The sequence below is a fragment of the Gnatocerus cornutus genome, chromosome 9 (genome assembly GCF_029298725.1).
Source record: "Gnatocerus cornutus isolate USDA-ARS CGAHR chromosome 9, icGnaCorn1.1, whole genome shotgun sequence".
Lineage (NCBI taxonomy): Eukaryota > Metazoa > Arthropoda > Insecta > Coleoptera > Tenebrionidae > Gnatocerus > Gnatocerus cornutus.
In genome coordinates, this window is record NC_142241.1 from 4833431 (window position 1) to 4858227 (window position 24797).

General features: G+C 40.5%; 1 protein-coding gene across 3 annotated transcripts in view; it reads left to right on the forward strand.

The window, feature by feature from the left end:
* Positions 1–24797, forward strand: part of LOC148168001 (muscle-specific protein 300 kDa-like) — a 63873-nt gene that overhangs the window by 682 nt on the left and 38394 nt on the right. The window contains exons 2-16 of one of the 3 annotated variants that reach the window (XM_088045993.1): positions 482–947; positions 5393–5454; positions 5581–5676; positions 5727–5903; positions 5987–6013; positions 6077–7111; positions 7348–7549; positions 7600–9392; positions 9522–16068; positions 16117–17576; positions 17632–17706; positions 17841–18361; positions 18409–24337; positions 24387–24560; positions 24634–24738. In XM_088045993.1, the coding sequence (XP_087902119.1) occupies positions 482–947; positions 5393–5454; positions 5581–5676; positions 5727–5903; positions 5987–6013; positions 6077–7111; positions 7348–7549; positions 7600–9392; positions 9522–16068; positions 16117–17576; positions 17632–17706; positions 17841–18361; positions 18409–24337; positions 24387–24560; positions 24634–24738 (18669 nt within the window). The remainder of the gene's footprint in view (positions 1–481; positions 948–5392; positions 5455–5580; positions 5677–5726; positions 5904–5986; positions 6014–6076; positions 7112–7347; positions 7550–7599; positions 9393–9521; positions 16069–16116; positions 17577–17631; positions 17707–17840; positions 18362–18408; positions 24338–24386; positions 24561–24633; positions 24739–24797) is intronic. The other 2 variants (XM_088045995.1, XM_088045994.1) reach the window with 2 other exon arrangements.

Sequence of the window (24797 nt, forward strand, 5' to 3'; positions counted from 1 at the left end):
TGCTAATGATATCGTCTTGAGCAAATGTTATCGTTATCAGAACGTTAAAAAAAGAACTTCTGTCATTTTGCAAATACAAATCTCAGTGGCTGTTATCAGGTTTATTTTTCTAATGTTGGAAGAATGATTCAACTTGCTTGTTATAATAATTTATGTCATAAAAATAATATTTTGGGTCACGACTTTCTGACAAACACAAATAACACACGTAACTTTCGAGTAAAACCAGCTAAGCTAAGCATAATTTTATGAAGATAAATTACCAACTTTGTGGTTTCTACTGTCATATTGCAAACATGAAACAATTGAATTTTTCTTCAATTCAGATGTTGGTAACTTTTAAATTTCAGGTCATTAAAATGTAAATAAACATTTTTTAATTTTGCAATAATAAAATATAAATAATATTGGGTAATGATTGACGCCTGCCGCACCCTCGACCACCCCCAAATCGGCGTAGCTTCTAACCCACCCCTTGCAGGAAACCATTACCACCACGACCGAAGAAGGCGATCTCGCTTCTGGCGTGAAAACCGTAAAATTCGAGAAAGTAACCGTCCGAAAATCGGTTCGTCAGATCTCCTCGACTTCCAGCACCACCAGCGTGCGTAAAATTACCAGTAGGACACCATCGGAAGAATTTTTATTAGAAGATTCGGCTTATGTAACCCAATCAAATGGTAATCTGGCGACCAGTTCGAAAACTTCGAGTATATCGAGTCTTGGAGGACGTTTTCCTTCGGAGGAGAGCCTAAGGAGGACGCCTTCCAGGGAAGGATTAAATCGAGACGAATGGGACAATGCCAGCAATAGTAGTAGTAAAGTGACTAGTTCTAGTTCGGAATGGTACAGCGAGTATAGGACTCAGAGTTTACATAGTGGCGGCAGCAAATTGGAATTTGTTAGAAGCAAGTCGCAGTATGACGAGCACATCGCTAGTATCAGAGGTTTGTGAAGACTTTCTTGGCTTACATAGAAACCCCATAAAGCGTTTATGAATGTGATAACCAACAAAACGACTACACGAGTATAATTACACCGTAAAACTCTTAATTAATGCTAATGTCATACGTTCTATTTATAAACATTAACGCAACTCTATAGCTATCTCGGTTACCGATCGCTAAGGACAAATACGGGACGCAAACAGTTCTCATATTTAAAAAAATCTCGAATAATTTAACAGGGCTTACATCATCAGGTGCATTTAGTTGTTTATTTGAGCCTACTTTGTTTAATGATAATGATACTCGTTAAAACGGAAAGCAGCAATGATAACGCGTGATGTACCAGAAGGTGCAATTTGTTAGCGAAATTAATTAGAGACAGAGGCGCCTGTTTAGGTTGCTGATGATTCGTAATGAATACGAAACGTGTTATTTTCGAATGCTTTGTGTGAAGGTTGAGGTCGTTTCCTGAGAAATCGATAACGCCAATTCTAAAATTAGATCGATTTTTTGATGGAGAATTTGCGGTGAAGTCGGCGCCTATGAACTTAATGTGCCTATTGATTTCAATTAGTGCAGATTTTCAAGGATCTCAAATATTCAAATCTTAATATTACCTACTCTCAAAAATTGACAAAAATTTTATTTATTTTAATTTATTTATTCAAAATTAACATTTCATTCAGTTTCTGGGTGCTTTTCCAATGATTTAATTTTTAAAACCAATTTTCTGTATCTTAACATGTTTTTAGATCTTTACGACTAATTATCCATCTTCTGTTGTTTTAATGATCTATTAACTTAAATAGTAAATAATAAACAATCGTCCTGGGATGTTTACATCCTATTTGATGGTTTTTGCTCTAACATACAATTTCTTATGTATAGGTGCGTTAAATTCCAATTACCGAAAACAACAAATTGGCGTGAAATAGTTGTTACAGTTAATCTGTTTGGGCCACTAAACTAAAAGCCATGACAATTACCTGTAAGTGTGTATTTATAAACTAAATATTATCTGAAATATGTTGGCAGGACTGTCTATCTCAAGCGTTTCTATATAAAAATCTGTAAATAAAAAAGTCCTGCTCTATTCTGACAATTTCTTTTTATACAAATTTTAGTCAGACCCGAAGAATTGCAAAAACGAGAAAAAGCGAGATCTACTCTATTTTAAAGTCGGCTAAAATAATAAATTATTTATCAAGTTTCAGAACAAAGTGCTTGTCATTCTAAAATTAAATGTACTCATTTGAAACCTAAATTTAAGCTGATCAGATTTTGCATGTGGGATACCGACTTTCCCACACGATATAATGGCCCACAATTTTTCTTTTTTCCCTATTTTCCTGCTGCCAATTTCTTCGAATTGCAACTGCAAGCATGAGATTTGATAACCTGTAATTATCCGCTTTTCCTACTTTCCGTGATCGCCTCCCTGTTCATTTTCCCCGACGCAACCGTCAACAAACAAAAGTTCCGTGCGAAGAAAACCGCAAGCACCTCCTTTCTTCGTTACCTCACCTCATTCACCTGTTTTGATTTTTTTACCTGCAATTTGTCGCACACAATTACTTCATCCGCAAAGCAAACATCACCATTATTTATAAAAATTTATCAATGTTTGTTTTTTTGTGCCAACTCGTGGGGGACGCTAATCTCGCGTGTAAAAATGAGAAAAGCGTGCATTTGATTCACTTTTATGGAATTTCGACAGTAAATCACAATTTTGATTTATTATCAATATGTCCACACGCAATTCTCAGCCAGAATCGAGAATTTTGAACCCGAGGGAGACATCTGTGTCATCTTCTGTTGCCTGTAACAACAAAATAATGATCGATTCAGATGAGAGCGATGAAATTACGTCGCAAGAATTCTGAATATCCGTAGTGTGCTGTTATCAAACAACGTTATCTTAATTTGTTGTCGCTTGATAGTGATCTCGTGTAAAACAAGTCACTTGACATATATCGCGGCGATAATTTAATTAAAAGAGATCAAATTACGAGAGTGCAACTTTAGTTTGGATGCAAAGCCATAAAAGTTTGCTTTAGACGTGAATTTATAAACATTTCATTTGTTGCTTATTTATACAGGACTGACACAAAAATTCTGAAGGTCAGACGGAATGCGTTCGGCAGCCTTGTCTCAGACACATTTTAAAAATTATTACAGCTGACAAAAAGTGCACATCCTGGTCACATATTTATTCTGCAAACAATGAGGCAAATAATAATTGATAAAACACACATTTTTTTTAATGTTTGCTTTATTGCAAAATGTCTAAAAGCGTTTTTTTTTCATAATTAACGCAAATACATTCTGTTATCGGTTTGCATGTTTACTGTTTTCTTTAAATTTTAGGAACGCTTTTAGATGGTATCAAGGCCGCGGATGTGTTAACTTAAAAAATATAGTTATCGCTTCATTTAATTAATCTTTTATGTAAATTGTGTCAAATTTGACATTTACAAAGAGGCGCCGGCTTTGATAGGCTAATTTTGAATGTTGTAAGTTTTTAAGTTGTTTTGATAGCTTGTCAAGTTGCTATCTTGTGAGTTTTTCAATTTTCTTCAATTCATTTTATTCCCGACTTGATATTTTAGATCATTCGGTTTAGTGTATAAAATATTCTGCTTCTTTTTGTGTACATAAGTTAAAAACTTCAAAATTCTGGGCAGGAAGTAAGATAACAATCTCGCAGCACCTCGCGAAGCACCTGTATGTTATTTGCACCTGTTGGACACCACTGACCCAATACTTCCACCAAACTTAAAATATCTTTCTAAATTTCCTATTGTTTTGCTCATGCAATTAGTCGGATTACTATCAAATTAAATTAACTTCAATTAAAGCAGCTGAATTTTAATTGCAGCCATCATAATTATTGTTATTTCATTACTCTTGGACACGAATTTTCCTTTTAGCAAAAGCTCCTGTAGCCAAATAATGTAATTAAAGCACAATCGGAGTTCTCCCATTTTGATTAAACTTGATTAAACCCTTTTCAATCTGTAATTATGTAGATGTGAACAATATGTAACTATTTAATTAATGCGAACGAAACTTTGCAAAATTAGAATGCCAAAACTTTATTACAGTTATTAAATAATTATTCAAATTGGTTTCATTGAAATTCGAACATTACAAAAAGTGTAGTAAACTTGACCAAGGTTTGCGCTTACAGGTAACGATATGCACTGCTGCCCAACTTGTAATGGCTGACGTAATAAACTAATAAATCAGCTTTTGAAGGCTTGATGTGAAGATTGACCACAGATACAATTATATAATAAAGTTATAGATCATGGGAACACCTCGACATCGAAACACTGCTGTTGTAACGTTGTACTGCTGATAATAAATTACCATCTCATTATGGTTAGATTGTTTATAAATTCGCAGACGCGACGTTTTTTGTTGAGGAAGGATCAATTGTCTGAACTCATGCAAATTTCTAATAACACACTGCGATCGTAGGTTTGCAAGTAGGGGCCAAGCCCGTTGAACTACAAAACAGAGATATTGCTAATTGTGTAGATTATTATTACTGTAATTCCAAGCAAACACTTTTACTGAATGTCTGAAAATAAACGTCTCGTTTTCCGAAAATAAACCATGAAACCATGAAACCGATTGTTTCATTTCACAGCCATTCTAAAAAGTTCAAAAACAATTAAGCCAAAAATAGGATGAACCGACAACGAATTTAAATCAACAAATCAGCAAATTAAGATCTACTAAGGTTGGTTTAATGGCTTATTGTGTACAAGGTCTCCTTTTCATGATCACTTGACCTTTATAGTTAGTAGTGTTTACCTATTTTTTTCTTCTAGAGTTAGATCGTTCTTGGCACAAGAATCGTCATTCGTTACGTTTGTAGATTTTGTAGGAAAGTTGTGGCACGCGAAAAATGTCAAAACGATGAAAGTTCAGAGGTCGGAGCGCCCTGCATGGAAATCTCGATCTGATACGATCAATTTGAACTAAAATTAACTGTTTGCTAGAGTTTGAGATAACAGTTGACTTTTCTCACGAGTCAAGGATGGACGAGTAATCGGTGCATGTCAAGTGCATTAGATCTTAACCCATTTTCTAAAGAAAGACACAAAAATAGACCATGACGGTTGTGGTGACTTCAATTATTGCGATAAGAGCTATGTGGGCTGAAAGTTATATTAAACGATGAGATAACGTCCAGATTTTTTAATAATAAATAATTAATGTGCCTTTATTGGAGACGAAATGTTGAGTCTTCCGGTTGATTTACATAATTTATTTAGATTTATGTATTTATTTTACCTCAAAAGACTAAATTTAATTTTTTTTAAATATCTGAATTTACGTAATGCGGAATTCTGTTTTGAAATGCAATATTTTCCGACATTTTTGGCTGGACGAAAATAACCAAAGTACTGACTATTTTTTTTTTTTCGTTGCAGACGAACAAGAACGAGTTCAGAAGAAAACGTTTGTCAACTGGATCAATTCATATCTATCCAAGGTAATTGCTTGTAGGTGTACAACTTTTGTAATTAGTGAATGAAATCACCTCAACCGGTGCTAGGTACCGGATTAGAACACACGCAACTCAAGTCGTATTAATAGTGACGTCATTATATTTTTCTAGCGAGTTCCACCGCTCCGGGTAGACGATTTGATCGACGATCTAAAAGACGGAACCAAATTGCTCGCATTGCTCGAGGTTCTTTCAGGAGAGAAATTGGTACTTTAATTTTTTATTTACTTTCGTTTGTTCTATGAAATTCTTTTTAGCCTGTGGAGAGAGGCAGAATCCTACGAAGACCTCATTTTCTAAGTAACGCCAATACGGCCCTGCAATTCCTTACGAGTAAACGTATCAAATTGGTTAATATTAACGCAAGCGATCTGGTGGACGGGAGACCACCGGTAGTTCTTGGCTTAATCTGGACCATCATCTTGTACTTCCAGGTAATGCTTTTCACGTAATTTGATTTAGTGCTTGGTTGGGTAAAGTCGTAAGCTTTCGCACTTACTATTCTTGTAATCTTAAGCTCCGCAAGGAATGGGGACTGCGTTGGGTAAGTCGTAGGCTCGCTACAACTCCCTAATTTTCCTTGTCTGACTGTTGGTTTCTTTCTCAGATCGAAGAAAACAGCAGGGCGCTTCAATATCTCGCCCAATGGGACAGCACCAGCAGTCTGGAGAGCGCTGGAACCAGCTCGTCCAAAGACAAATGGAAACAAGGAGCTCGCAAGACGCTCCTTCAATGGGTTTCCAACGCCCTTCCAAGCGACGCCGGCATAGAAATCAAAGATTTCGGGTCGAGTTGGCGCGACGGCGTTGCGTTCCTCGCCATCATCGACGCTATCAAAAAGAACTTGGTCAACATTGCCGAAATGAAAAAAGCATCAAACAGAGCTCGTCTTCAGACTGCTTTCGATGTCGCTGAAAGCGAATTAGGCATCACGAAATTGTTAGATCCTGAAGACGTCGACGTTCCGAAACCTGACGAGAAATCGATCATGACTTACGTCGCGCAGTTCTTGCACAAATATCCAGAGCCCAAAAGCACAGGACCGGACGCTATCGCGGCCATACAACAGGAATATAGCGAGTTTTTGGCGTGGTTGATGAAGAAAACACAGTATTTAGAGCATTTACAACAAACTAATGCGCTACCGTTGGATTATTCGGAGTATTTAGCTTTCAAAGCTGAAGTTGACGGTAAAGAAAAACTCTTCAACAAGTTAAAACATCTTATTGAGGGTCAAGGGTTAATTTCTATCACGAAAGAGTCGTGGTTTGACATCAGCAAGTTGTGGAATAAACTCCATAATCAACTTCTTTACTGGTTGTGGTTGCTTGATTCCCATTTACCGGGAGATTTCAAGTTCGTCGGTGAGTGGTTGGCTAAAGCTGAAAAAATGATTTATTGTGACGAAATTCCCACAATTATGAACGAAGAGACTGCTTCTATTATTAGTAGGAAGTTAGAGGATCACAAGGCTTTCTTCGCCGATTTGCCTACGGTACAAGAAAAGTTTGCACAAGCTTGTCAAAGTCCTCTAGCTAGTGAAGTGCCTTCTGAACAGTTACAAAATATGGCTGTTAGACTGAACGAAATTGGACCTAAAGCTGCTCAAAGACGAGTCAGACTCAAGTTCCTTGAACATAAGGTGAGTTTTCATTTTTTTCTGGCATTAATTCGACTGGATTATCTAACTTTTTAGTTAAATAATATTTAATAATTCTTATAATTATTATAAGACGTATCCATGCTAGTCACTAATCTTAAATTAAATTTTACGTAACATTACTTAGTATATGGATAAAAAAATTATCGTAGACTTAACTTTAGCTTTTGGCCACTTAAAATTCAGAACACATTACGTAATTATTTCTTATTTTTCAGTGTTGCCTTATTGCATTTTTGCAACTCACCGAGACCAAACTGAAAGTATGGAGCGGAAAATACGGACGTTTAGAAAAAGTCGTACAACTCTTAGAACAGTATCGTAATTTTGTTTCGAAGAATCACATTTTCCAAGAATTTACAAAAGCATTCATTGACATGCAAGCGGTGGTGGAGGAATACAAACGTGACGGAGGAATAGGTAACCTAGGACGTTTTTCCCGATATCTAAATTAACTCACCCTTTTTTAGACAAACGAGAATCTGCTGACATCGACAGATTCTTACGCGAAACCGCAGACCGTTGGAAGAACGTCTCTATGGAGCTACGTTGCGTCCAGAGCATGCTGGAGGAAGTGGTAGCTTACTGGCGTCGCTGGGACTCCCTCTCTGGAGAGTTTGAAAACTGGCTCTCTCAAGCAGAAAAGTCTCTCAACTTACCAGAAGAAGAAAAGATGGAGTTCTTCCAAGACATAAGTGTCTGGAGAGATAACTACCAATTATTGGGTGACACAGTGAGCTTCCTCATTGCTACCTGCGAAGACAAAATCGCCCTTGAACTCAAAATCCGTTATCAAAACATGACAGATCGTTGGGAGAAGTTGTATCCGTTGGTCGGGAAGTACAGCCATGCCGGCGACTTACTGCGTAACCGCAAAGACTTCAGATCTGGAGTTGACATTTTATCGAACTGGCTACGAAAAGCTGAAACTGTCTTAACCTCGCCCCAGCTCGGATCCACTGATCGAATCAAACAACATATCGAGAACTTGATGAAACTCCAGAGCGAAGTTGAAGAAATTGAAAACCTGTTCAAGAACGTCAGTAAGACTTTCCAGACTTTAATTCAAGACTTGTCACGAGAAGACGTCGATAAAATGATGCTAACTCTGAAGCACGAAAAAGAGAGCCTCGTTAAAGTCCGCGCGTTGATTCCTTCTCAAATTCACACGTACAATCAACTTTTAGTCCAACAAGAATCCCTCGAGAGCGGCCAAAAAGAAATCAACAATTGGTTGGACACTGCTGAAGCTCTTCTAAGTAGTTTGACTCTAGAAGCTGACAAAGACAGCCTCAAAGAACAATTAGACAAACTTAAACAATTCTTCACGAGAACTTTGTATTATAAATCCATGTTAGATAGCAAAAATAAAGTTATGGCTAACATAGTCAAGTCTGTGGACCAATCCGAAAACACTGATGTCGCTCAGATGACTGCAAAAATGGAACAATTGAACGACAGATTTGCGTACGTTGCCCAAAACGCACAACTTTGGGAACAAAGACTTCAAGAAGCCATCCGGTGTTGGTTTAACTTCTCCGAGTGCGAGCGCGTCATTTCCAGTTGGTTGAACACTGCCGAGAAACTTATCGGAGAAAAGCGCATCGACAGCAAAGAAATCGTCGAAGAACACAAAAACTTCTTCCAGAGCGTCAACGAGAGATGGATCCACGATTTGGTGCAAAGCGCTCAAGACTTATGTTCATGTCTTCCCAAAGACCAGCACAAACCGATTTTGAGCTCGGTCCATCAACTTCAAAACAAATGGAAAGAGATTCTCTCATTTGCGCCTCTACACTTGATGAGACTGGAATTCAGACTCGACGAAACCACTTTTAATTATTATATTAAAGAGATTGAGAAAGAAATCAGTACAGAGTATCTGGCGTTTAGTAAACAAGAGAATATCGAATCGATTTTGACGAGAAACAAACAGTTCTTTGCTGGTAAAGGTCCAATGTCGGAGACTCACAGATGTCTTGAAAATTTGAAGAAGATCTCCGAGTCGTACATTCAGCATCATCCAGGTGACAGAAGCATCGTGGAGTCTGTTGAGAAAGCCGAACAACAATGGGCGAGTCTTAACACCAAAGTTGAGACTCTCAGACAACAATTGGATCAAATTCCAGAGAAGTGGGAGCGATACAATCAACGCTTCGACGCGATGGTTAAATGGATGGATGATGTAGACAACACGTTGAAGAACATCTTCAATGAGATCAACACAATGGAGGATTTCGAGCGAGAAAAGGCCATCTTTCAGGTAAGTACCACTCATTGTTTTTATCCAACTTCATGTAACTTCTTTGTTAATGCTGACAGTTGAAGAGACTTATGGTAACCTCTTTTTATTTTTATTAACAACTAGTTTTTAAATTTATGTGTCTTTTAGAACATTTGCAAGGAGGCTGACTCGAAGCGTGAAGACATGAAATGGCTCGTCCAAACTCTCGACTCCTTAGCATCCCATTGTCCTGAAAACCAAGCTCACACCGAACAAAAGAAACTAGAATCTTTAATAACGCGATACAAGAACTTGATACCATCGCTTGAGATAACTATGGTCAAAACCGACACTCTTTCCAAGTGCTATACTTATCGACGTGATGTTAAAGAAGTATGCAGCTTGTTGAAACGCGTCCGCGAGCAATCTAAGCGCGAAGCTCAACCCCATAGTTTGGACAGCGTCAATGAGTTGATTCGACACCAGGAAGTGGCAATTACGCAGCTCGACCAACAGAGACCCCACATTATGTCTATGTTACAAAAAGGTAAAGAACTGATCAAAGATAGCAACGCTCCTCCTTTCGTCCAAGAAGAAGTCCGAGTTTTGGAGAGTGGTTGGACTGAAACGTATGACGAAACCGTGGAACGCCTCCACAAACTTTTAGGAACTCAACATCTCTGGGTCAATTACTCAGAGCAAAAACAAGAAATTCTAGATCTTCTTCATAGAGCTGAACAAGAACTAAAGCGAATCTCTCCGAGTCAGTACAATTCGAGTAATCTTCCAGCGGAGTTACTAGCTAAACAAGAAATGGCAGTACGCCTGAGAGAAGCAACAGAAGAAATGTTGAGACGTTTACGCGACTTGTCACAGAACTTGAGTAAAGTAACTCCAGTTGACCAAAATATTGTCAAAGAAGTCACGGAAATTGAACAGCGCTTGAATACCACTCTCGAGAATGTCCAAGAACGCGTTGTGTTCTTGGAGCAATACAGTACGAAATGGGGTGACTTCCAAAGCAAACTCGGGGAATTACAAAGTTGGTCTGCACAAAACGCACCTCAGCTGTTATCAGCAGTTCAAGAAGAGAACATTCCTCCGGAAGACCGCGTCACTAAGACAACTCTTCTCCAGTCTGAACTTTCCCATAAAATCAAACTGTTGGATCAACTCAACGCTGAAGCATCTCAATTAATGATCGGAGACAACCCCGACGTTCGCCAGCTTCAAGCTCAAGTAGTGGAGTTGCAAGATCGCGTGGTGGCCATCAACAGAAACGTAGAAAGTCAAGCTGTTTCTGTCGCTAAAGACATGAAGAACTGGCAGGTGTACCAATCGAGCATCCAAGATATCAAGCCATGGATTGAGAAGGCAGAAACTCGCATTCAGATGGGAGTGCCGAAACCAACGAATTTAGAAGAAGCTGTAGCGTTCCAGAACAGCAACCAACAATTTGCGAAAGAGTGTGATCTCCAATTCGGAAAACTGCAAGGTGTGGCCAACTTAAGCCAACAAATTACCTCTAAAACGAACGCTCCTGACGAAGTCGACGCAATTCACACTAGATGGACCATCATCAACGAGACCACGACTCAATGGGGACAAAAAGTAGACAAATTAGTCGTCACCTGGCACGATTTTGACAAGAACGCCCAAAATTTGGAGGCATGGGTGGCACAAAAGCACAAAGCTCTGATCGAGCGACCCATCAATATCAACACGCCCCATGTCGAAAAACTCGAAAAAGAATTAGCCAAACTGAAAGCTTTCAACAATGAAATTTCAGAGCAACAAGCTAAAGTCATCGCGTTGACTCAAAGTGCGGACTCCATTAGTCACCACGTCAACCCTGAAGGCGCCACCATCGTCAAAGGTAAAGTCCAAGAGTTGAAGGGCCAAGTTGGCCAGCTCGCTGAGGCAGTAAGAGCCAAAATCAACGAAGTCTCCGACGCGATTTTAGTTAAACACGATTTCCAAACAAAAATGATAGATTTCTCAAATTGGGTCGATCAGTTCAAAAGTAACGTGGCTCAGATCGATCAGATTCCTGCTGATAAAGTAGAGTCTGCATTGATTAACGTGCACGCTTTGATGCAAGAACATTCTGAGAAGCAGCCGGTGTTTAACGCTATTTATGGGGAAATCAAAGATATTACGCTCCGGGCGACTCCTGAGGAATCACAGACTTTGAATCAAGAGTACAGCACATTGGTCAGCAATTACCAAGATGTCGATAATAAATTACAGAATAAGAAAGCAGCACTGGAAAAGTGGGGTGATTTGATAAATTGGCACGGAGAGACTCTCAGTCAGTTAAATCACATTAAATATCAGTTGGACAGTGGGAAAGTTTCTCCAGATAACATTCCGAAGCTTCTTCAAGAAACGGAGACCATCATTTCAAAGATCGTCATTTGGAAACAAGCAGCACCGGTGATCGACAATATGAAAGATATTGTTATTTTGGATAGGCAAACCGGTCTGCCGAGAAGTGCAGAGCACATGGTTAGAGACGTTGAAGTTAGAGCAATAAATCTAAAGTCGCAACTTGGCGATAAGTTGGATAACGTCCAAAAGGTCAAGGCGCACTGGAAACACTTCGAAGATCTCCAAAGCAAAGTGAACGACGGCTTGACCTTGAACGAGAGTAAATTGAACTCGATTTTGAGCAACGTTCGAACTTCCAACGATCTGCCAGCAGCAGTAGAAGAGCTAAATCTTCTCCTAGAAGACCAAATCGAAAAATCCCCAATTAAAGAAGAGTTGCGCAAAGAAGCTCTTCAGCTCATGAAAGATGACATCCAGAATGTCTCCGTCATCCAAAACGCGGTCTCTGAAATTGAAAGCAATTGGAACAGAGTCAATGAGAACATCAAAGAACACAAATTGAAGTTGGCCGACACAATTTTTGCCTGGAACGACTTCCAGGAAGCTAAAGACCGTGTAATCAAAGACATTCAAAGAATCGAGCAGATCGTTGAAGGTCTAGAAGTCCCCAATGATCTGATCCAAGCGAACATGAACAGCGAGAAAGCTAAAAAGGCTCTAGACGCCCTGAAAAAGACCAAAGCTAATCTTGATCGTGTTGATTTGAAAGGTCAAGCTATAGTGAAAAAGGCAGATATCATTCCTGAGATTGAACATGAGGTTCGAAGCGAAGTCCAAGAAGTCAACGAGGTGTGGTCGCGCGTGTACGAAAAAATAATGAACGTGGTGCAAACGTCAGAATCTCAAGCGACCATCTGGAAGCACATCGAAGACACCAAAAACAATCTCCTTCAGTGGTTGAGCGAACAGAACACGATTCTTGCTCTAGCTGTTGAGAAACCAAATGAAGTCGAAGCGGCAAACGCGAAACTCGCTAAATACCGCGAAGAATTACCAGCGCATCAACGACTTTACCAAAGCATCCCAACGAAGTACGCGCAATTGGTTAAACTAACTGATGGCAAAGAAATCCCGACTCTTCAATCATTGGTAACTTTACTTGACGATCAATTCAAAGATGTTGAAGCCAACGCGCAAAAACTAGAAGGAGTGGCTTCTAGATACGGCAGTAAAGAACAAGAAATCAGAGAAAGTATTAAGACAGTCGGAACAAAGATCTCTGGATTGCGTGAAGGTATAATCAAATGTGAAGACTTGTCTGGTGACAACTCGAAGATCTTAGAACGTCTTCTTGTGGTACGACAACTCAAAGGCGAGGTTTTAGCATCCGAAGGCGAAATCAGGAAAATCGACCAGGAAATTCAGCAAATGAAGAGCGCGTATCCTAGTTTCTGCGAGAGTAATTTGCCGAAAGAACAACAACTGTTGAAGAAGAGATTTGAGAGCATTATCACTCATGCGAATAAGATCGAGAATAGTTTATTGAGCTTCTTGAAGAAGTTCCATAATGAAAAGTACGGAGCTTTACAGAGAATTATTGCCACTCATAAAGAGAAAATTCAGTGGTGTTTACCCGAGCCCGCTAGTGATAAGTACAACCTTGAAGTAAAACTTAAGTCTTTGGTCCCTATACAGAACGCTCTGGAAGACTGCGAAAAACGTCGCACAGAGCTAGAGCAATCATTGCTCTTGTTAGAGAAAATTGAATCCCCAGAAACTCTAAAATTGCTCATCGCCGAAAAGGATCATCTTTTCTTAGACCTGGAGGACCTTAAAGAGAGCTACATTAAGACCAAAGCGCTGCTTGAACGCAATATTCTTCTCCACGAACAGTACGAACAACTCAGTGAAACTATCTCTAACTGGTTAAAAGACATGGAAAATAGAGTCAAGGCCGAAAGTACCACACAAATCGATTTAAATTCCATTGATTCTAAAATTACCGAAATTCAAGCGTTGCAAAAAGAAGTCCTCTCCCATGAGAGTGAAATCCAGAAATTAGTACCCATGAGTGAGAACTTGGTTAAAGAAGTACCAGAATCGCGCGTCGGTCAATACGTCCAACATTTGAACACTCGGTACCAAACTGTGACGAAATTCTTGACCAACTATTTAGAGAAACTTCACGAGTTGAATAGATACAAAGATTTGTACAGAGGAAGCATCAAAGATGTAGAGGCATGGTTGGTTCAAGCGGAGGAAAAAGTGAAGAACTTCTCAGACTTTACATCAAAACCCAACCAAGCAACTCTTCAAGAGCTGAAGAACTTTGCTAGTGAGAAAGAAAAAGGTCAATTGTTGTTAGGCAAAGCTGTCACACACGGAGAAGCTCTTTTCTCTGGGATCACTCCGGAAAATAGAGACGCTATTCGTACAGAATTGAGAAACTTAAGAGACAAATCAGAGGCTTTAATCGACAAAGTTAACAACATCTACAAGCAAGTTGAAGGAATTTTACTACAGAGACACTCATTTGATGATAATTTGCAACAAGTGAGGTTGTGGATCAACGACGCAGAAACCAAACTAGGTCCAGAAATGAAACTAGACGCGACTTTGGCTGAGAAAAAGCAGACGTTGCACAACTATAAGACCCTCGCACAAGATGTGAATCTCCACAAGAACATTTTAAAGCAACTCCAAGATAAAATCGGGCAACTGGCTGATGCAGACGCTGAATCTACACTCGACGAGAACTTGGCCAGTTACAACAAAGTAGCACAAGAAGTAACAAATCGAATTGAACTAGTTGAAGACTTTGTCGCCAATCACGAGGCTTACAATCAAGCTATCGAAAAATGTCACGATTGGTTAAGCGCTTTGACTTCAGAGGCGGCGCTCTTAGTAGACGAATCTTCCACTGAAGCACCTGAGGCGAAATTAGCAATGGTGGAAAACCTCTTGGCTCAAAAAGTTGAAGGTGACAAGATAATCGGTTCTTGTAAAGAACAACTAGAAGTTGTCTTGGTTCAAACAGCGCCTTCTGGACATCCGCAACTTATTAATAGCTTCGAAGAGCAAGAGAAGTCATGGAAACTTTTCCTAGAATTGTGTTCCGATGCTCAAGAAAAGCTACAGAGTATTCACTTTAAGTATGCAGAGGTTGAGAAGCTAATCCAAGATCTTGAGACTTGGTTGAAACAGAAAGAAGCACAAGCGAAAGACCAGAGTTTGAAGAGCACGGAAGAAACGAAAAGAGCTCATTTGGAGAAACTCCGGAGTTTGGAGAAGGAGGTCCTGACTAAAGAGCCTGACTTTGCTAATGTTAACGATCTCGCGAGTAAAATTGAAGGAGATATTAAAGTCTCGCAACTATTAACGCGATATCAAGGCCTCAAGAACGTTCTAAAAGAAGCCATTAATAGATACAAAGGTTTTGTTAGTGAGCACCAACGCTTTAACGAAAAGTACTCAGATTTTGTGCAATGGTTGTCGGACAAAGCTGAAGAGTTATCCGAATTGAGCCATATTGTTGGTGATTTAGATATTCTCCAAAATCGCCAGAAGGAAATCAAAAGTCTTATTGAAGCACGAAACTTGAAGAGCGAAGCATTTGAAAATCTCATTGAAAATGGGGAGAAATTGTACGCGCATACTTCACCAGATGGTCGTGAAATCATTAGACAACAACTCAGGAATTTGAGAACAATATGGGACACTTTGACTGATGATCTACAAAACGCAACCAACAAATTAGATCAATGCTTGGTTCAGTTTTCTGATTTCTCTTCAACACAGGAACAGCTGACCAAGTGGCTGAAAGACGTAGAAAAAGCGATGCAACAACACACTGAGTTGAAGACCACGCTGCAGGAAAAGAGAGCACAGCTGCAAAATCACAAAATCATGCATCAAGAAATCATGTCTCATCAACAACTCGTTGAGTCTGTCTGCGATAAAGCTCAACAATTAGTCGATCAAACTCAAGATCGGTCTTTAAATGTCTATCTCCAATCAATTAAACATCTATTTTTAAGCATTGTCAGCAAATCAGAGGAATTGCTTACTAACTTGGAGGACTGCGTCGAAAAACACAGTCAGTACAACCAGCAAGTTGCTGCTTTTAAAGATTGGTTAGTCGAACAATCAGAAAAGTTGCAGGAATTCAATGTAATCAGTGGTGAGAAAACCGAAGTTGCTAAAAGAATAACACAAATACAGAACTTGAAGGAAAGCAACGAAGAAGAAGGAAGCCGACTTTTGGAAAACTTAAAACAGCAGTTTATTGTCGTTGCTAAGAGCACAGCGCCGAAAGGTGTTGAATTGTTGAAAAAAGAGCTTGAGGACTTATATGGGATGCTAAGCCAACATTTAGAAGATATGGGTAAGTAAAACAATGGTTAATACTTTCAAAATACAGTTATTTTCATAGATAACATCATGGAGAAACAAGAAAATGCCCTCAAACAATGGCAAGAGTTTGACTCAGAGTTGGAAGGCCTCAATCAGTGGTTCAAGACGGCAGAACTGAAATTCAGGGATCAGTCTCTCCAGGCTACCCTTGCAGACAAGGAAAACCAACTGAAACTCTTCTCAAAAGATCGCGAACTGTTTTCCGCCAAAGAAAAAGAAATCGATGTCTTTGTCGATAAAAGCCACGCTCTTCTTCATACCAGCGGTGTTCAAAGAATAAAACCTTTGATTTCTCAAATTAGCAATCGCTACCAAAGTCTGCACAGTTCGACTAAGGATGTGATAAATCGCTGGCAGAGCATAGTCGATGACCATCAAAAGTACCAAAATAAATTAGATGAAACGTCGAATTGGTTGCAACACCTTGAAGACAATCTCGACGTGCTCCGAAAAGGTGAATTTGCGACGAATCTTGAGGCTATCACCAATAGACTTCAAGTGTTATTGAGCGAGAAAGACCAAGGCGAACATAAAATCAACTCCTTGACTTTATTAGGTGAGAGAATTCTACCAGAGACTGCGACTCAAGGACGTGAAATCATCCGAAATGAGTTGAGAGAGATTCGCGAGCGCTGGGATCGATTAGCTGAAGGAATTAAAGAGCAGCAGAAATTGCAAGACGCGCAGAGTTTGCAATTGTCGAGTTACCAAGACATTCTGCAACAGACTTTGGCGTGGTTGGATGCCATGGAAAAACAGATACAAGTAGACCCGGCGTCGTGGGTCTCCATTCAAGAAGTTAGATCAAAACTCTTGAAACACAGAACAATTCAACAAGAAATAGTCTCGCATAAGAGAATCATTGATGGCGTAACTGAGAAAGCCCAAATTTTAGTCCAATTGACCAATAATAAAGAGAAAACCGCTGAAGTTGAAGACAGTGTTAAGTCTATTAACGATCGCTACAAGAACTTGGTGCAAGCGGTTCAGAACAACCTCAAGCAGCTTGATAATTGTCTGGAAGTGTACCAACAGTTTTACGACATGCAGAAAGCGCACCAAGACAACCAGAAGCAGCTCTGGGATCGTCTTAACAGTTACTCTGACTTGAGTGGTAATAAACAAGCTTTACAAGAGCGTCTCGATAACGTCATCGACATTCATGAACATCTCCCAGAGACCAACATAAAGTTAAAAGAGTTGGAGGAGCATGTCAATAATAAGATCTCGGTTCTCCCTGGACGTGCTCAAGAAAACATGCACCGAGATGTTGCTAACTTGAAGTTTGACCAAGAGAAATTTGTCGCTGCTTTGGTCGACATCAAATCGGGTCTAGAAGGTCGCTTGAAGCTATGGAAAGACTACGAAGAAACTCTTGAGAAACTCCTCTCATGGTTGGCTGATGCCGAAGTTGCTTTGAAGAACTACAGTCCCAAGAATACTGTAGAAGAGAAACAAGAACAGTTGGAAAAATATCAGGTAAGTCTTTAGAAACTACGACTTATTCCAGTTGTTTGATAACACCAATTCTTAGGATCTGACTAGGTTGATAGAATCCCGTAGTAGGGACGTGAAGGATTTTGTTGTGATCACTGACCATTTGGAGCAAGTAAGACATTTCAATGTTTAGAGCACTCTTCTCTTTAGCAGTTCTTGTCTCTTTTTGGTGGTGGTCTTCTTATTTCTTATCTTGATGTTAAAACCTTCTTTTTGAATTCATTCTTAAGTTATCAATTCTTACAGGCTCTCATCTTGAATCTCAGACAGAACGAAACCGAATTTGACAAAATGTCTGACGATTCTACGGAACTGATACAGAGCAGCGGCGACAGTCGGATTTCTGTCAACGTCCAGCAGATTTCTTCGCGATTCCAATCCATCCAGGCCACCGCGAAAGAAGTTGTGAAAAAGTGCGAGCAAAACGTTGCCGACCACAAACTTTATAATGAGAAGTACCGCCAGTGTTCCGACTGGATCGCTGTTGCTCAAGGCAGATTCGACACATGCAAGGAAAACATCAAGAAAGGAGCGCGCAATATTCTCACCGAACAGTACAAAGTTCTTGAGGAATTGTTGTCTCAGAAAAACAGTGCCACTCTTCTTCTCAACAACACCATCGAGCTCGGAGAGAAGTTGTACTTAAGTACGGCCCCTGAAGGCCGGGAGGTCATTAGTAACCAGCTACAAGAGCTACAACAGGCTTTTGAGTCTCTGTTCGATGGAATCAACAGCACTGATCGAGAACTGAAGGCAAAATTAACAAGGTGAGTCTTTTTTTTTCTTTTGATTTAGGTGATAACAGTTTTCTCAGATGGACGGGCTTCGAAGAGTGCGCGAAAAACATCCGCACGTGGCTCAAAGAAGTCGATTTACCTCAAGAACTTGAGCTTAAAGCAACTTTGGATGAGAAACGGGCTCAGCTTCAAATTTATCGGACTTTGTTGCATGATGCTTTAGCGCATCAGCAGGATGTTGTCGATTTACGTGATAAAGTCGAGAGCCTTCCTGAACGCAACGAAAGCATCGACCAACAGCTGAACTCTATTATTGAACAACACGAGAAGCTTCTTAAGAGAGCTCAGAATTTCGTGGAGCGTTACGAGACCATAGTGAGCGACCATCAAGAGTACAGTAAAGTCGTTGAAGACGCGAAAGATTGGATGAGTGCCACTCTAGCTACCGTTAACACGTTAGGCGATCTTGATTTGGAGAGAATATCTCTTCATTCTAATCTCGAGAGATTGAAGAACTTGCAAAACAGTCTTAAAGACGAAGAGTGTAGAATTGAAAAGGTACGGAAATTGGGTGATCGAGTTCTTTCCGGTACCATCGATTATGGCCAACCAGCTGTTAGATCCCAGATCGACACTTCTCAACAAGAATGGGCTGCTTTGGTGTCAACAATAGCCCAAATTATAGCCCAGCTAGAAACGCGATTAGAGCACTGGTCTGAATATGAAACTCTAAAAGAACAATGCATGGCATGGATTCGAGCAATGGACAATAAATTGCACTCTGTAGACTTGAAGGCGACAGCTGTCCAAAAGAAATCACAATTAGAATCACTAAAGGCCCTCCAAGGAGAAATCAGAGCCAAAGAACTTGAAATTGACGCCGTCACCGAAAAAGCTCAACAAGTCAACAAAGGTCTCTGCAACCGCAACTCCCAAATCTCAGAACTTGGAGTTAAATACCAACAAGTTTCTCACAAAGTCAAAGATCTGACTACTCGCTGGCAACAGTACGTCAACAGCCATCAAGATTTTGACTCCAAGATTAGTTCGTGCGAACAGTGGTTGGGCGACATCAATGATAAACTCACCTACTGCTCCGACATTGGGTCTTCTAACCAGAAAGAACTGGAAGCGAAACTAGAAACTGTCCAAGAACTTCTCCTATCGAAGGAAGAAGGTTTTGCTAGGATACAAAACTTGGTAGAGTTAGCTCAAATCGTTTTAGCCAATACGTCACCAAACGGTCACGACGCCATCAATCAAGCCTTGGCCAACATTCAAGAACTTTGGTCAAACTTAGCGTCACGAATGATTGAGACGAAGACAATAATCGATGAAGCTTTGACTAAATGGGCTGGACTCCTCGAACAAATCCGAGATTTCGATAAAACCGTGGAATGGATAGAAAATCAACTAAAAGAACTATCAGTATTACAAGGAACTGCTTCTGAAAAGAAGACACAGTTGGACCAAATTAAGAACGTTGAAGAAAAAGTCCGTTGCGAGAAAATTGAGATTGATAATCTCAAATCAATGGCGGCTGAAGTGTTGAGAACAAAGAAAGCCGAGAAGGAAGACGCTCAAAGAATTTTCCAAAGATTTGATGATTGCTTCCAGAAAATTTCCAAACTTTTGTACGCAAGGGAGAACCAGTATCGTGACCATAAAGTTTACAAAGACGCGTATGAAGAGGTACAAAGATGGATGACTCGCGCTCAGGAGAAGGTTCCACAGTTGAAACAGAGACCTCTGGGAGAGAAGTTGACTATTGAAAACTTCTCAGGTCCTTTGGATCATCTTTTGAACAAGCAAGCACAAGGTGAAGTGCTGTTAGAAAACTTGGAGCACGCAGCTCAAGTTGTGTTGCCCAACACTAGCACCCACGGACAAGAACTAATCAAGAACGATATTAGAGCACTGAGAGAAAGCTTTGAACGTCTTTTCAAAGATCTTCAGCAGCAGCGGGACCAACTCGAAGTTGTTATTCAGTACTACAGAGACTACAGAGACGACTACGAGCGCATCTCTGATTGGATCCAGCAAGTGGCGATTTTAATCAAGAGCCAAAAGATCGCACTGTTTGCAACTCTACCAGAAAAAGTCAAACAAGTTGAAGATGTCAAAGACATTCTTAAGAAATTTGACGAAGGTAAACGTCAACTCGATGACTTGAACGAATCCGCGAAAATTCTTTTGAAGTCACCCCTAGAGATCCATGTCAGTAATCAATTACAGCAACTCAACTCTCGGTATCAAGTAGAGTTAAGTTTAGCAAAAGATGTGCTCAAAAAAGTTGAGACTAACAGAGACCAGCACCAAGAATACGCGGACAACTTGGAGAAGAGCCGTCATTGGATCGACGAAGCGCGCGAGTTGATCAGAAGTTGTTCGGAGGCGGCGTCCAACAGTAGTAAAGATGTGCTTCAATCCCACCTAAGGAAGATTCAAGAGTTGATCCAAAGACGTGAAGAAGGTCAAAATTTAATCCATGCGACTGTGAACTGCGGAGAAAAAGTTCTAAGAAACACGCGCTCCGATGGCAGGGAAGCTATCAACAACGAACTCAGAGAAATTCAAAGTGATTGGGATAGAATCGTGAAGAAGATGTCAACTGTTAAAGTCCACTTAGAAACCGCTCTTTTGCAATGGGCGGACTATGACAGTTCCTACACTCAACTGCAGCAATGGATAACTGACCGTGAAGCTAAACTACAACAAGTTTCCGAACAAAAAGTTGTGAAAATCAATAAGAGTCAAACAGGTCTCAGCTCGTTACCAATCGGAGAAAGAAAAGCGACTCTTAGAGAGACCGGAAGCATTGTCCAAGACATTGTTTCTTTTGAACCCATGATTCAGAGTGTCACCTCTAAAGCTGAAGACTTGAAGCAAGCAGCTCCAGCTTCTGAAATTTCCACAAAATACGAAAGCCTTTCCAAGCACGCTAAAGAACTCTACGAGAAGCAAAAGGAAACTGTTGAGCAACACCAAGCTTTTGTAGACGCCGACAACGATTTTGTACAATGGATTCGTTTAGCGAAAGAACGCTTGAGCAAGTGCTCGGAACCAACAGGCGACAAAGAAAGTCTTGGAAGCAAACTCTCACAACTAAAAGCTCTCCAAAACGAGCTTCCAGAAGGAGAGAAGAAACTAGAGACCGCGTTAGAACAAGGCGACAAAGCCTGTCAGTACGCCGATGAAGAAGACCGCGAGATTATCGAAGAAGAAGTCGGTTTATTACAAGAGGAATTCGATACATACGTCGAGTGTTTAACCAACACTAAAAACCTACTGGAAGTCGGCATCGTCAAGTGGACTGAATACCAAGAGCAGTACCAAGAAGCGCTAGATTGGTTGGCTCAAACTGAGAACTTAGTACAATCGTACAACAAACTTCAAGACAGTTTGGAAGAAAAACGCGCACTTCTCGAGCAGTTCCAGCTACAACTCCAAACAGTTTTTGACTGGCAGTCTGAACTTGACCGGCTTAACATGAAAGCGCAAGTTTTACTCGAAACGTGCGCGGATACCAGAATAAGTAACGCCGTGACTCAACTTTCTACAAAATACAATGCGATATTATCGTTAGCAAAAGAAGTGATGCGTCGCTTGGAGTTGCATTATCAAGAACACCAACAACACAGCACTTTGTACCAAGAGTGCCAGGACTGGATTGATCGCACCAGAGACAAGTTGAATTCTTGCCAAGAAGTACCAAACACATTAGCTGAAGTTAACAGCAAACTTCAAGCTGTTAAGAACATCCGCACGTCTCTGGAGCAAGGTCAAAATAAATTACGCTACATCACTGAGTTGAAGGAACGAGTCATCATGAACACGGAACAGACAGGTGCTGCTAAAATTCACGAAGACACTGAAAACTTGAAGCAAGATATGGAAAAACTCTTGACTGACGTCCAAGAGGCGCGTAACAAATTAACGAATCGCGCCGCGCAACTAGAAGAAATCGCGAAAATTCACGCGATGCTGGTAGATTGGTTGCAAGACATCGAGCACCAAGTACAATCAGACGATGATTTCTTGAATGATCTCAGCGAGAAGAAGGCCAAGTTGGAGAAGTTCAGATCTGTGAAAAAGGAAATTAAAACACACAGCGATTTAGTGGACAAACTGAAGAACAAACTCTCCGAAGACTCCACTTTGAAGACCGCCGATTATGATGGTTCGTTTAAGAAGTATGAGAGCTTGAAACAGTTGGTAAACAACTCGATTTCTGATTTGGAGAAACAAGTCGGTGATCATGAACTCTACAAGACTTCGTACAATAACTCGATGGAATTGATACGAAACTCGTGCGTGCAAGTGCAAACTTGTTCCGATCTTCATGACGAACTCGATAAGATTCTTGAGAAAGAAGCGAAGATTTCGGACATTGCCACGTCGTTACCAGAGTGTGATAATCTGGTGCACAAAACTATAGAATTGAGCATTTTGGTCATGAAAACTACCGGAGAGGAAGGAAAAGACACCATCAAACAAGAAATCGAACAATTGAACATGGACTGGGAAGGTCTCCACTTGATCTGCAATGAAACCCAAAAGTCCATCTCTAAATGTAAGGAGGCGTGGAAAGAATTCAAGAGCAATTACGACAAGATGAAGAAATGTATCGATGAGTTCCAGAAAAGAGTCGACAAAGAGAACGAGCTTGAAAAGAAGACACCGGAAGATTTGGAGAGGTGTCGTCAACTTCTTAACGAGATCGTCTCTGAGAAGCCCAATTTGGAGACTCTCACTGATTCTTGTGAGACTTTGATGGAACTAAGCGCTGTTGGTTGGGTTCGCGACAAAACTGTGCAACTACAGACCGCGTATACCAACTTGTTAACAAATGCTCAAAGTCTAGTTTCCAAGATCGAAAAGAACTTATCAGACCACAGTGAGTTCCTTAAAGTAAAGAACGAACTAGAGAAATGGTTGCAATCTGCGCACAAAAATGTTCAAGACTGTATCGGCGTTGGTGACGAAAACAGCATAAGAGAGAAACTCGAAACTATAAGAACCATTTCGGCGAAGACTCCAGAAGGTCAAAAACTTCTAACGAAGCTGCAGGATGCCTTCTCTAAAGCAATCAATACCACTCCAGCTGATAAACAAGAAAATCTCCGTGAGAGCATGACAAGCTTGAGAAACAGTTGGGATCAACTTAACATGGACTTAACATCAATCCAAGCACAGTTGAAAGCAGCGTTGGCTCGGTGGGATGATTTCAACGACACGAAGAAGCGTCTTCAGGACTGGCTAAGCCAAACTGAGCGCGTGTTGAAAGAAAAACCACACACCCGAGGAGAACTAAGTGAAATGAAGACGTTGCAAGAACGTTACAAGAATTTGCAACAAGAAATTAAAAACAAACAAGGCGACTTGAACAGACTTAAAGATGAAGCGCTCGAACTAAGTTCTTGGGCGAAGCAACCACGAGTTGTTGAGGAAGTGAAACAACTTCAGACCCTCTATGACAATCTGAACTCTGCCTGCGACGCTCAAAAGGAAAGACTTGAACTTGAGATGCAGGAGTACAACAATTACCACCAGAGTCTGCAAGAAACCGAAAAGTGGCTGCTGCAGATTTCCTTCCAGTTGATGGCGCACAACTCTTTGTACATTACCAACAGGGAACAAACGGAGGAGCAGTTAGCCCAACACGAAATTCTCTTGAAGGAAATACAAAATTACCAAAAGACTTTAGACGACGTCAAGTCCAAAGGGCACGGTCAGATCGAAAGATACGTAAAAGAAGCGCCTGCGATTAAAGACACCATTGAGAAGCAGTTGAGTAATGTCCAGGAGAGTTACAACTCGTTGTTGCAAACCGCTGTTCAAATCAAGAATCGATTGGTGGATTCTTTGGCCAAATTCAAAGAATACGAAGACACTCTGGAAAGTATCATGCAAAATTTGGACGAGTACGAGCCTATCGTCGCTGAAGAAATGGACAAGGAAGCTGAGACTCTCGAAGAGGCTCTAAGTCAGCTTGAAACAGCTAAAGTAAGTCATTTTAACACCGTTGATAGTTTTACTAATTTCTATTCTGTAGTCGCTTCACAACAAACTCCAAGGCGAAAAATCCCGATTAGCTCTCGCGGTGCAAGCTTGCGAGGCTGCTACGGCCTCCATCAGTCGCCCGAGTAGCCCACGTGACGCTCTTCCGCCACCTGTTCCGATCAAAGAACTGGAATGTAGAGCTCGCTTGGAAGACCTTATCGATCAGGTAAATTTGTGTTTCTGTTGTTATTGTAGATTTGCTGTTGTGGTGTTTTGCACATGTTTGCTTTTGCACTTAGACGCACGAGGAATCAGCATGTTCAGAAGATTCCAAACTGAAAATGCTTGTGGATGAACTCACAGCGCGTGGTTTTACTAAAAAATTGCATAACCAAATCGATAAGGTAGGTTGCTGTCGCACCCAAACGTCTTTTCTAGTTTATTAAATAATATTGTGTGACTA